The 14,656-nt window shown below is 37.5% G+C and overlaps 1 protein-coding gene across 1 annotated transcript in view; it reads right to left on the bottom strand.

Annotated features, from left to right (window-relative positions):
- The window catches only part of PGM5 (phosphoglucomutase 5), a 1,541,798-nt gene that overhangs the window by 1,128,231 nt on the left and 398,911 nt on the right, over positions 1 to 14,656 (bottom strand). Inside the window, exon 3 of the mRNA XM_044064330.1 lies at positions 8,335 to 8,481. Coding sequence (XP_043920265.1) covers positions 8,335 to 8,481 — 147 coding nt within the window. The remainder of the gene's footprint in view (positions 1 to 8,334; positions 8,482 to 14,656) is intronic.

The following is a 14,656-nucleotide window of genomic DNA, read 5'->3' on the forward strand; positions in this document are numbered from 1 at the left end:
AGCAGGACTCCTATTATGATTTTAAAGTAAGTTGTCAAACCACAAAAAAAAAAAAAAAATAACATTAAAGTCCTAGAAGCAGTAGGCAACAGTTTATACTTTTTTTTAAATCTCGCACTTCATTTAAATAGTGTCTTTGGTGACAGTAGTTTTATGTTAACTTTTTTTGTCCCTTAAAGTTTGCATTTACTCTAAGCTCTTCAATGTGAGTATTTTGTTTTAGGTGGGTGTGCCATACCTTAATTTGATTGGTTGGTCTAATGAAATAGAATGCATGATTTGTCATCTCACTTATATAGGCAGTACTTCTAGTGTAAGCTTTTTTGTTTTGAATGGAGGTGTGCACTATTTTACTATCCTACTGATTGGATGTTGAGTCTTAGTGATAACTGTTTTTTGTTGTATAATGTATTTTGAATTAGTCAGGCCTAAATGTTCAGTTTTTAATTTAAATTTGCTGTTTCGCTGGTCAATCTTGTATGGTCTGATGAAGTTTTTTTTATTATTATTATAAAAGCACTTACCTACCTATGCTGTATTTGTTTGATTATTCATTGGGTGTTTATTAAAGTATTATTGTGATTTTATCTTGCCATGTGTTGGTGGTTCCTGGACTTTTTTAAACAATTTGTTGGCTTCTTTTACCAGAACACCGTTAATTCTTGGGGGAAGCTCTGTTTATATTGTTTACTATCTGGTTGTCCCCCTTGTAGCATGGAGAAAGGTATTAACACCAATATCAAACTGGATTTTAATCCAGGACTGTCCATTGTGGTGAAGAATGTGGACCATTTTACTAAGTTTGTTACTTTGGACAATAATCCCTTGTTTATTCATATAGATTCATCGGCTGGAGATTGGTTTAATGAGCAGAATAAAGATATGGGTGGTTTTAGAATACGTATGAGAGACTTAGAGAATAAATGAAAAAACTGTCAGGAAGGGTCCCAAGGAACACCAAACACAAAAATGTTGAATAAAAGCAAACTTTAATGCTGAATAAATCCAACAAATCCAATAAAATCGATGAATAAATCCAGTAAAAATCGGTCATCAATTTTACTGGATTTATACATCGATTTTATTGGATTTATTGGATTTATTCAGCATTAAAGTTTGCTTTTAGTCAACATTTTTGTGTTTGGTGTTCCTTGGGACCCTTCCTGCCAGGTTTTTCATTTATTTGGTTTGTTTCTTGCCTTTGATATTTTCCCCAGACTTAGCTTCAGTTACAGCATTTGCGTTGGAAGCCTGCTTTCATTTTAAAGTAGTGTTAAGAAGGTTAAGAGTTCTAATGATGCCCACATATGGTATACGCTATCCAGAACTACTTGCCAAGTGGTGACAGCACAATCTGGAGGTAAGCTTTAATTATGTTAAGCTCTTGATAGTCTTCTTTAAACCTGTTGAATCAAAACTTTTAGAGGATGTCAAACAGCAACAGGCTTTCCTCAGTACAACTGCTCCTTCAGAAATGTATGAGGTCTATCTCAACGAGATGCTTGATGGTGTTGCTCTCTATGAAACACAGCTGTTGGCCCAAAAAAGGAAAAAGTTGAGGAGAGATGCCAGTGATGTTAAGAATGGGTGGGTTTTCTCATAGCCAAAGGGAGCGAGAGATAGTGTCACCATAGATAAATGAAATCATGTTGTGGGCACTTCTGCAGTTAGACCTACTCAAGCCTCTAATTCCAGAGAGCTATTTCCATCTACTGCTACTGCTAATCTCTCAACCAATGTATATGTAAAAGTACCATCTACAGTGGTTTCAAACAATGTCAGAAGGAAAGTACTGACAAACACAGTCAACCAGGTTTTTCCATCTCTTCCTTTACCTATACATCAGGGACCTCACAGGGAGAAGGATCATTCATCGAGCAGGGGCAGAAAGAGAAGGAAAGAGACCTTGGAATCTGGTCAACCTAAGACAATCAAGCGGATCTGGCAATCCATCTGAAGTCTACAGTTTGGAATATTTCTGAAAAGACCTTGACTGATGCCCAGATTTCAGTGCTGAGTAAAGTTTTATCCTCTATTCCTGCAGAGAGGGCCGATCTAGTTTACACTATCATTGACTTGAAATTATTTATGAGAAATGTGATGTTGAAAACCATGTGAGGTGAGAATATGAATGGTGATGTATTTAAAAAAAACAAGTATGTATATGCCTCATATGCATCCATTATTTGAGGTATTTGGTAAGCTATGCAAAAATGATCTGCTTAAAATTTTGGATTCTAATAAATGTACTTCAACATTCAATAATCTCATCCAAGAGGGGCGTTCAGCCCTCACTCAGTTGCAAATGATACAGACACTATAATTAAGTCAGCTGATAAGGGGGGAGTTCTATAGTTATGTCAGACCATGCCTTTTATGATGTAATTAGATAGATCAGCCTATGAGGTAGTTGACTTCCCTCAAGTAGAGAGTATGATCTATTTTGTGTCTAGAATAACTCAGGATTGTTTGTTGAGTCAGGTCATTACATTAGACAAAATGTTTGCATTTTATTTGTGTCATTATATTAGAACTCTAATTTTTTAACAGTTGATTATCCATTAGTGCCAGTTTTTCAGGGTCTCCCTAAAATTCGCAAGTACCCTAAATGTCCACACTTTAGACCAATTGTTTCTGGGAAAGGATGGCTAACAATGCTGTTCTCTATTTATGTGGACAAAGAACTAAGGTTGGCCCTTGATCAGTACCATACTGTTCTTAAAGACTCTAAGCAGTTTTTAAGAAAATTGTTTTCTTTTGTGGCCAGCGATGAGCTATCACCCCAATGTCTGACGGTAGCACTTGATGTGGCATAATTATTAACTGTTATTCCTAACTGGAGGGGATAGAAATGTTAAGGAGGCTTTTGACCACATACAGTCAGCTAGACATTAGGCAGATTGATTTGATTTGTCTATTTATAGAAATTGTCCTTGAGACTAACATTTTTCTCTTTAATCAGACTTATTATTTACAAAGAACTGCCGTAGCTATGGGCACTTTTTGTGCCAATAGCTACACCAACATGGTCCTGGCTCAATGGAAAAGCACTTATGTGCTCAGTTCCAACTGCTTTGAGTCTAGCATCAAGTTCTATTGTCATTTTATAGGCAATATTTATTTGATATGGAATGGTCTGACTGAAGGGATTTGTGGATTATGTACACACCAATAAGTTGTTTTTAAAATTCACTATGAATTATTCATTTGACACCATTGAGTTTTTGGATAATAGGTTACCTGATTTGTCCTTTACTACTGGACTTTAGAGGAAATTTTGTAGAAGCAAGACACAGAAGAAGTATGTACACCAACAGCATGTCTTTGACAATGTCTTGAAGGGTAAGACATGCATGTTTCTAGGTTAAATAAATGTGATGTTGATTTTAAGAGAGATTTGGAATGTCTCCAATCAGAATTTTTAGAAAGGGGCTACACACACACACACACACACACACACACACACACACACACACACTGAGATTGCGCAAGCCCATAAAAATTTGGCAGGGTTACGAAAAGTAGTGCTAAACCCTATTTTTCTGCACCAACAAATTTAAGCCTAGCTCCTAATAGAACATCCAGTGAAAATATTCCTTTTTCTCTGTTTTATATGACTGCGGTTAAACTGATTATTGAAGTTTTTACAAAACATTGGCCCATTTTAATGACCAATGATAAGCTCAAACAGGTAGTGGGGCACAAAACACAATTTAGATTTAAGAATAGAAAGTCCAAGAAAAGATTGGTTTGTTACAGACATAAAAAGACTGTTCAAAGCATTACAAATGATCACGTAAGTACTAGGATCTGTCAGAAATGTAGTTTTTGTATTTATATAGATATGAGCAGGTCTTTTTTCCATCCTGACACTAATACCCACTATAGGTTTAATGTGTCAGCAGATTGCAAGACTAGGGAGGTAATAAAACTAGCTCACTATGTGATCTGTAGATCGTTCTATGTGGGCAAAACAATTAGAATGTTTTTAGAGAGGATTAGGGGACATTTATACAAGATCCGCACTCGTCATGAAACTAATGCTTTAGCCAAGCATGTAAATGAGTGTGGCTCTTCTCATGAGTTTAGACTTTTAGCTATAGAAAAGCTTGAAAAAGATCTATGGGCAGGTTTTAAAAATAGTATGGAGAAACTAGAGTTAAGATGGATTATTAAACTCCATATGGATAGGGGGCTAGATCTAAATGGTAAGATTCCGCTGAAATCTATTCTTAAATCTCACACTTTTTTAAATAGGGCCTTTGGTGACAGTAGTTTTATGTAAATGTTTTTATCCCTTAGGATTCGTATTTACTCTAAGCTCTTCAGTATGAGTATTTTGTTTAAAGTGGGCGTACCGTAACTTAATTTGATTGGTTGATCTAATGAAATACAATACATCATTTGTTGTCTCACCTATGTAGGCAGGACTTCTAGCAAAAGCCTTTTTGTTTGGAATGGGGAGTGTGCACTATTTTACTATCCTACTGATTGGATGTGGAGTCTTAGTGATGATTGTTTTTTATTTATTTATTTATTTAACATTTGTTGGCCGGGAATGTCCAACTAGGACAGAGCCTACTTTCAGCGGAGGCCCGGGGAGAAATGCTCCAGGTGCATGTCTTTGGAATGTGGGAAGAAACTGGAGTACCTGGAGGAAACCCATGTGAATGCAGGGAGGACTTGCAGACTCTGCACAGAAGGCACCCCAGCCGAGAATCGAACAGGAAAACCTTTTGCTGTGAGGTGACAATGTTATCCGATGCACCACTGTGCCACACAGTTTTATTGTATAATATATTTCTGAATGGTCAAGTCTAAATGTGATTGTTCAGTTTTAATTTAAATATGTTGGTTCTGTGGTCAGTGTTGTATGTTCTGATGAAGCAATTTTTTTTATCACAAAAGTGCTTACCTACCTATGCTGTATTTGCTTGTTTATTCATCACATATTGCCATGTGTCAGTGGTTCCTGGATGTTTTTAAACAATGTCTTGGCTTATTTTAGCAGAACACCATTAATTCTTGGGGAAAGCTGTGTTTATTTTGTTCAGCAGTTTAAACTTTGACAATGATGTATCTAGGAAAGTAAGGAAAGCATATTTTGTAGCGCAGCTAATTCTAATGGCATGTCTACTAACATCCAGATGATCACTGCACCACAGTATATTGCACATTCATTATGGAAGACAGTGCTGTGTTTCTATTTTTTTGATGATGCCACGTGAAAGAATCTGAAAAGGTACAATGATTCCTCACTAGAAAAATCATAGAGTTGGAAGATATGAAATGTGGAAAGACTTTCGAAACTGTCATGTTTCTTATAAGGTGATCTCTACCTAGTTTGTAAGTTATATCTTACTCAGCTATATTTGAAATTAGCCTGAAACACATCACTCAGGGAGCAAACACTAAATTAGGAAACTTAACAGTAAGAATATATCAATAACAGAAATAAATCATGAGAGAGGGGTTGCTACAGACAAGTTACATTTCACTTTCAAGGCTGTGGACTAATAACTCTCTTGCAATCAGGTAAAGTTGGTCATTAACTTCCTTAAAAAGTTTGATATGGATACACAACCATGGGTTTGTGGTTAGTGAGCTTCACAAAGGCAAGCGAATTATAGTCATCAAATCACCCTTCATTAAGTATCACGTCATGAAGCATTGTTAGATGAAACTGCATTTTGCCAAAATTGAATAAACAAAGAAATAAGGGTTTACTTTTACAGACAGGATCATATATACCCACAAAGTATTTTTGAAATGAACAAATTCATTAAACCCCCTTAATTCAGGCAGGGTACCCCCTGAATTTGCACGTTATTATAACCAACTTCAAAGTCATTGCATCTTCAAGAAACTTAACAAGTCAGGCATGATGAATTATGATTTGAAGAACCTGACCTTAACAGATAGTATCTTTCTTTGAAAAGAGTCCCCTACACTTAGCATCCATGACCATCTTTTCTCTATTGTTATTTTCTCACTGGGTGCACCCTTTTCACTTCCCCTTGACAATGCAGTCCATCCAGATTATATCCTTCCCTTTTCTTCTGCCCCTGCTGTATACATGTCCAACTGCTTAAGTATCACTTTGGTCACCAGAAGCCTCAGTCCTTGTAGCATTTTGATAACTGTTCACTGGTTTCTTATACCAGCCTAATGTTTAAACTTACTTACAGCCACAAGAGCTAGGTTCAGTATACCATCTATGTCATACCAGTGTTCACATGCTAGAATGATCTTTGGAGTTAACCCCCAAGACTATGCACCCAGAATGCGACTAACATTTGCTGTTGCCATTTATTACTGCATATCATGATCCAGCTTAGGGCAGATTAGAAATCCCATATCTGATTCCTCATCTACACTAACCAATACCCAGATTTCCCCCCCTCATACTAAAGAGCATAATCTTATAATGTTTCCCATGGGAGCCTTGTTATCATCCAACTTGCATCTCATAGCAAGTTTTTCCCTAGAACACAGATCATGCATCAGTGTTTACTGCACCAGTCACAGTCTCACAGCATATTCAGTAAACCTGTCTGCAACACAAGCACAATATGTGACTCATGCATGCAAAAGGAGACCTGTCTCTGTATGAACTTTACAGCACTCCATTCTCGACTGCCTTTTATGTTTTGGCAGTTCCTTCTTCTAGAGATATGCTTGGCTTCAAATCAGTTAGCCAGTTTCCCATCCATTTTATGCACCTGTTTAATTAATGACAATCTTCAATTTTTTAGGCATGTGTTTGTCAGCTGTACTAGAACAAAAATAAATAAATAACTAAATAATTGCTAGAAGTACATAAATCTACCACACACTCCTAACAGTAACCGGAGCTCATTTTTAAGTAGAAAAATAATTATGTTTAGTTAAATGTAATATTATCTAGAAGAGCTGAACCATTTAGGCACAGAGTGGGGACAACTGAATTACAAACAGCATTAAACAATGCTTATATATGTACAAATATATATATATATATATATATATATATATATATATATATATATACGTGTGTGTGTGTGCGTGTATATATATATATATATATATATATATATATATATATATATACACATTCCCTTGCCTGCAAGGATGACCCCCAAATGTTCACTGTGGTTAGCTAAGTAGTTTACTCAGATTATAAGTGGAGTCCATGGGAATCACAGCCCTGCCTTCAGAATATAACCCATTTATCACGTATGGATTATCCAAACATACTATACCATATATAAAATGGACTCCATTGTTCAATATTACTTGCTGTAGAATACTAAACCAGTCATTCAGGGGACACAGAAATATATCTTAGCATTTAAAACAATGGATATTCATAAATATACAAACAATACATAGCAAAGACAAAAAGACAGACAGAAACACAAACACACAGAAATACACATGTGCAATAAAGGTACATAGACACACACACACACACACACACACACACACACACACACACACACACACACACACACACACACACACACACACACACACACACTCCTCATCTACGCTAACCAATGCCCAAATTTTCCCCCCTCATACTGAAGAGCATAATCTAATAATGTTTCGCATGGGAGCCTTGTTATCAACCAATTTGCATCTCATAACAAGTTTTTCCTTAGAGCACAGATCATGCATCAGTGTTCACTGCACCAGTCACAGTCTCACAGCATATTCAGTGAACCTGTCTCCAACACAAGCACAACATGTGACTCATGCATGCAAAAGGGGACCTGTCTCTGTATGAAGTTTCCAGCACTCCATTCTCAACTGCCTTTTATGTTCTTTCAGTTCCTTCTTCTAGAGATATGCTTGGCTTCAAATCAGTTAGCCATTCCCCTGCCTGCAAGGATGAACCCAAAGGTTCGCTGTGGTTAGCTAAGTAGTTTACTCAGATTATTTAAGTGGAGTCCATGGGAATCACAGCCCTGCCTTCAAAATATAACCCATTTATCACGTATGGATTATCCAAACATACTATACCATATATAAAATGGACTCCATTGTTCAATATTACTTGCTGTAGAATATCAAACCAGTCATTCAGGGGACATAGAAATATATCTTAGCATTTAAAACAATGGATATTCATAAATACACAAACAACATAGCAAAGACAAAAAGACAGGCAGAAACACAAACACAAACTCACAGAAATACATATGTGCAATAAAGGTACATACGCACACATGGGCACACACACTCACACACACACACACACACACACACACACACACACACACACACACACACACACACACACACACCTTTAGTATATTGCAACAAATGCATAAAGTTATGAAAGTAACCTACCTCTGAATGGCTTGAACTTGTTCTCCAAATCAAACACCTGTCTGCCCAGCCTAGACAGGTCTATCCGTAGATCAGGACATATGGTGTACTCCTCCAGAGTTTTACTGATCTGAAAGATCTTATCAGTGACAGAATCAGGGGTAGGGCCTGAAATACAAAAATGTAGTTTGTACAGAAATTAAGTCTTTCTTATCCAGGTCATAGTCATAGTATCCATATTTAAACTAGAATCAAATTGCTTTGGAATAAAGAGCAGTAATATAACACTCCAAGCAATGTTGAGTTATAAGCTTTACTTTTAATGATTGATCGTAATATATTCTAATAAAAATGGTTCCTGAATAACCAATAAAGACTATTTCTTAGTGACATCCATGTCCATGCACACACACACACACACACACACACACACACACACACACACACACACACACACACACACACACACACACAGACACACAAACACCGTTGAGTATATTGCAACACAAACTCACTCACTCACTCACGAGCTCACATGTTTGTAGACACACACATCTACATATGCAAACAAACACACAAAGTGAAGCCTACGCCCAGCATCAATGCCCAAAATATTGTTTCTGTTATATACCTGAAGCTTTTAATTTGTATACCATTTTACTTTCAAAAACATTGCTTAATTTATTAACAGCCTTTCCTCACTAACATACATTTTTATATTTTAGGTCATGTTGTGATTATGTTGTTTTTTTTATACCTGTAGGATTGTTGATATTTTTATTCTTTCTTAGTTAGTACTCCCTATATTAATAGTGACAAAATAAAATGACTTTACTTGTTGTTTAAAAGCATTAACAAAATATCCAGTCTCCATGGAAAAGCAGCAGCAACATTCTGAGAAGCAGAACACACAACAACAACTGAAATAAAACAGGAATGAAAAGGTAAATGAGCTTGTGTGGGCAAGTTGTGATACGTAACTGCATCACCGAGTTAATGCGATTTCATACATGTGGCATGATGAAACTGCATTACAGAAGCACACACAAAATCTACTACATCTGCTTTCTTCTGCTGAAATCTCTCTGTTCAAATATAATTTTAGTACAGGAAATGTTAACAAACAGAGGCATGTGGTTAATGGTGCCGCATTAATATCTAATAAAACATTAAGTATCTCATAAACTCTTCTAACTAGGAAGGCCTGTGTAGATTCCGAGGCCCTCAACGAAAGCAGAATGTTCTTGTTATTAATGAGAAAGGGTTGCACTGTTATCTAACATTGTCTCTAAAGTGTTTAAAGTATGCCTTTCTGAAAGAAATTGCCTAGCTGTGGGTGACATAAATAACTCCGGAGGTATCAAAGAGCCACCTTGCATACCTCAACTTCTTAGCACAAGAAATCTGGACAAAGCCAAAAATAATGAGGGGGGGGGGGGCAAAGGCCTAAAAATATGAACAGATTTTAAATATTCTTCTTATAAATTAGAATGTTGCTGAATAAAAGGTTTTGTGTTAGTATACATGTCCTGAATATGAAGTCTGAAATTCAAACATCTGTCACTATATAGTGACTTCAATGCTCAATGATTTGCTATAAAACCACAAATTTTATGAGGAACAAATCAAAAATATGAGTAAAAAATCTGGACATTCTCTGAAAATCTGGACAGCTGGAAGGTATATGCCATGTTTTATAAGTTACCGGGTATTATTTCCTAAATGGTAGTTTCCGCACATACATCTGATACTGGTAGTAACAAACAAGTTGGAATCTCTGAATTTCTCACTTGAACCTTCTGTTCCCTTTTCTGGTTCACAGATGTGATCTGTCACCAGGAATATAGTGCTTGTTTGATTATGCCCTCTCTTAGACAAAGTAAACTAAAGACTCAAAAAGTCATACCGACAAACCATTCAGTAAAAACTACAAGAAAAACCCAACCAAGATAGAGTTTTCACTGTGTGATACCTCAAACCTCCTTTAATGGAAACCCATGCCCTTTTGCAGATGCCTTAATATTTATGGGCATTAACTGGTTCATAGGTATGTACTAGGCTATTGGCCCTAGGGCCTATATAAGCCTAGCCAAAAAGGCACCCTGGCTTTCGCCAACCAAGAAAATGATTTTCCTGTGCCCGTGTTGAGCAGAGCCACAGACGTGATCCCCGGGGTGAATTTCCTATCTCCCATCCAATCATCAAGATTTTTCTTGAAGAGTGCTAATGAGGAGCTTTGTTTGATATAGATAGGTAGTTTGTTCCAGAGTATGGGAAGTCTCTGGGACAGGAATCTATCCCTCCAGCATATTCTGTTTATTGTGGTGGCAAGGTTTAGGTCCCTAGAGCATGTAGCTCAGAGGGATTGGGATTTCTTTAAGTGGAGCATGTCCAACGGGTCTGGCTTTGACATGGCTTTGTATGTTAGGCAGAGATCGCCTCTGCATAGGTGATATGCGACAGAGTAAAGCTGGAGTTTTTTGAGATGGTCTGCGTAGGGCATCTGTTTGAGCCCAGTAATCCTCTTTGTGAGGTATTTCTGCAGCCTTTCTAGTTGTTGTAGATGTCTTCTGAGGTACATACCAAAAGGGGCGTTGTACTCTATAATGGGTCTAATGAGTGATGAGTAGAGGGGAACGATGACCTCTTTTTTCCTGGATGAGAAACCTTTTGTGATGAGGTTTGCCACATAGAAGGATTTCCTGACTACTTTGGTGATGTGATTATCAAAGGAGAGGCTACTATCCACCTGTGTCCCAAGGTCTCTTATCACACTTTTGGTGTTAAGTAGACTACCGCCTATGTGATAGTTCATGGGTACAGAGTTTTTACCAAAACGGGATGACAATGCACTTTTTGGCATTGAGCTTGAAGCCATGGCTTTGACACCAAGCATCTATCTAAGTGAGGCCCTTTTGTAGGATGTCCACATCATTAGGAGTTTCGATTATGGCTCCTAGTTTGCAGTCATCTGTGAACTTCATTAGCTGAAAACCTTCTGTGTTAGCCTGTACTTCTGAGAAGTAGATATCAAACAGGAGAGGACCCAGAACTGAATCCTGTGGTACTCCACTTGTCACTGGTCTGAAGTCGGATTTGGAGTTTGCTACTTTCACAGTGTGGGTTCTGCCAGTGAGCCAGTTGGCAACCCATCTTGTGACATAGGGATTTATACCTAGTTTAGTGAGTTTATCTATAATTCCAGAGTTGGGGGTGGTGTCAAAAGCCTTGGTGAGATCTAGATAGGCTGTGTGAACCAACCTACCCTCATCTATGGCTTTGGTGACCACTTCAAAGTGATCTGCCTTTTACAAACCTGAACTGGGTGAGGTCCAGAATTTGGAGATTACCTATGTCATTGTTTATAAGTTCCATGATGATACGTTCTATAGTCTTGCAGACCAGGCTTATCAGGCTAATGGGGAGGTAGTTCCCGGGGTCTGTGGTGGCTCCCCCTTTGTGGAGTGGGATAACAGTCGCTGTGCACCATTCAGTGGGCACAAAGACTGAGGTGAGGCTATGATTGAACATGGTACTTAGGTGGGGTGCAAGTTTGTTCTGTAGTTCATGTAGAACGCAGCCTGGGATGTTGTCAGGTCCCATGGATGCTGTGTTCTTGGCTTTGGAGATTGTGATTTTTACCTGTGCAGCCGTGATGGGTTCAAAGACTCTGTGTTTCTGAAGTATAGACAAACGTTCCACTTTTGCTGTACTGATGAGGTGATTAAAAAGGTTGAAACATGCATGTCCGCAGCTAGTGGTGTTTGGGTTTATTGGCCTGAAAGTAACCATAAAGACTTAAAAAGTAAAAAAGTCACTGACATTCGGAAGCCATGTACCTGAAATACTTGATATGCTTAAGTGGTCATTCACATATATTCCATGGGCCTCCACATAAAGTGCACCTCTGGATGCAAAATTGGTCAAATTAGTGCCTTTATCAGAAATCTGCTTCTGAAACCAATGTAGTCTTTGGATTTTTGTTTACAAATCTAGTAGAAACAAATCAAACATGGACACCAGCCTTCATGACATATGCTTATCTACAGGAGACAAAGACCATTTCATGTGATGTATACCATACCATGGAGATGAACAAAAACCATGGCAGATTTGTTAAACCCGTTGCCGCCTGAGGAGTAATTCCACAGTTAAAGATGAAGCACAACCATCTGTTTCTAGTCTCATCTATAATTTTTCCTCAAAGTCTGCATAGCCCTATCTGTCAGCCTATTACATAACACAAAAACTCATGTAGTAGTTGCATGACAAATTGCACGTCCCTTTATAAAGTCTGTGTATACTGCACCCATGAAACATGATCCATTATCAGACACTAGCATTTCTGGAATACAGCATATATTAAAACTTTGTCTATTTTTTTTACAGTGGTTTTTTTGAGAAACAGAGTTCATGCCATTCATTGCCATCTACATGGAGCCTTTTCAAACACAAAGACATTTTCCAAAAACAGCATCATCACATGTCTCCAAGACCATTGCTATTGAAGCCACCCCTGAGTACATTCAGTAGTGATTTAACAAATCCCACATCTTTACTTATTTCTGTACATTTAGATTACTACCAAACAAATGATATGGCTAAGTCTTTCTTTCTGGACAGTTCAGGATGAGTTTGATGCAACTTTTTCAATATAATCTGGTAGAGAGTCTATGTCTTTAGACCCCACAGATCACCATCACATTTAACATTTATTATCATCATTTCTGCTACTCTGAGCACTAAACTACTCTCTGTCCCCTGTCATTTGGCGCACTGAGTACCTATGCTCAGGCTAAGTCATCAGATGATGTCAGGCACAGCACAGTATGCCTTTTCAGCTGTCCCCTTGTTACTTTCTACATCTGATTCACATCCTGTGACCTGCCCTACCACATCAAACCAGACTTGATAACCCTAACTATTTTATGTCAGATTCATGTTGAATGATCATCTCCCCTTTTAGCAAATGCCAGCAATCACACTACAAATCACTGGTGTACCTGTCAGTGTTCTTCAGAGTAAGGCTTTTTTTCCAGGGGGGAAGCCCCCCTGCAGACACTCCACACATGCCCCCAGACTTAAATATACCTTATCTGAGGTTACACACTAGTAGAGAAAAGTGAATAGAATAGCCACTGTCACACAAAGTCACTTCAATGAGTTGTTTTCAAATTACTGGCAGTTGCTGAAAGTATACTCATCTCAATGATGTTCCCTTTTATGTCCTTCTGTAACCCTCATCTCTGACTCCCTCATGTTTTTCCTGCTTTGTTTAGAAATCAGGACCCCACTATTTGAGAAGCTGTTCTCTGAATTTGTTTCAGATTATCTTTCTATTCCCCCTTCTTTCTTTTTACCTGTTAATTATATTTACACAGACTTTGATTTATTGATTGCTAATTCTTCAAGAAAGATGTTTTACTTACAGGATAAGAAAAAGAAAAGAACTTCTGATCTGTAATAATACCAAGAACATTGGTAATGGTACTCTGTATTAACAGTAGATCAGTGGAGCAATATAGTTTTCACTTCCGTCCATCCAATGTAAGTAATTGGACTGTCTGTGCTGGATTCACTGTGTCCATATTTACTTGCTGTAACTGTATAAAAGGCACGCTCTGTCCTTAGCTTCCATCACACTGAAAAGTTTGATTATCTGAAGTCGTAATTGTAATTTCATTTTGCCCTTCACTGATAAGCACATTACTCCTAATTTGTCCCTAAATTGTCTCTTTTACGTCTGGTCCATATATGTCTTGTGCAGTATTCCTTTGTTTTTCTCTTCAGAAGTACCTTTCTGGGCTTCGTACATATTTCATATAATATGCAATGTTAGGTGAGGAAAACATTGCAACCCCAAGAATCATGTGGACCAACCCCTTTTTATCAGCCTTCGATTTGCAGGTCTTCATTCATTTTTTAGAAGTTTTTGGGGACCCTAGGGCCGTTCATACTCCCATATTCTTGTATCTTTCCTGGTTTGTGATTGTCATTTCCTCCAACTTCTAATTTGCTTAAGTGGAACAAAGAAACTGACACTTGTCCATATTTCGTTATTTATATCCACCTGATTTAACTGTCATGTTTTTTGATTCCCCTCCTTTTGCTCTTGTGACATATTTATTTATTTATTTACTTATCTATTTGACATTTTCAGCAGAGACCTGGGGAGAAAAGCTCCACATATAATACACAGCAAATACAGTATAATCCAATACAACACAAATGACATGAGAAATACTATACAAAAATAAACTGAAAGAACATATACTGTGTTACAAGATGTTACAAGATATACCACACATCTAGGCAATTCTATAGAGTTAAAACATTATAGACA

The sequence above is a fragment of the Protopterus annectens genome, chromosome 2.part2 (genome assembly GCF_019279795.1).
Source record: "Protopterus annectens isolate FY-2018-M chromosome 2.part2, PAN1.0, whole genome shotgun sequence".
NCBI classification, from domain to species: Eukaryota; Metazoa; Chordata; order Ceratodontiformes; family Protopteridae; genus Protopterus; species Protopterus annectens.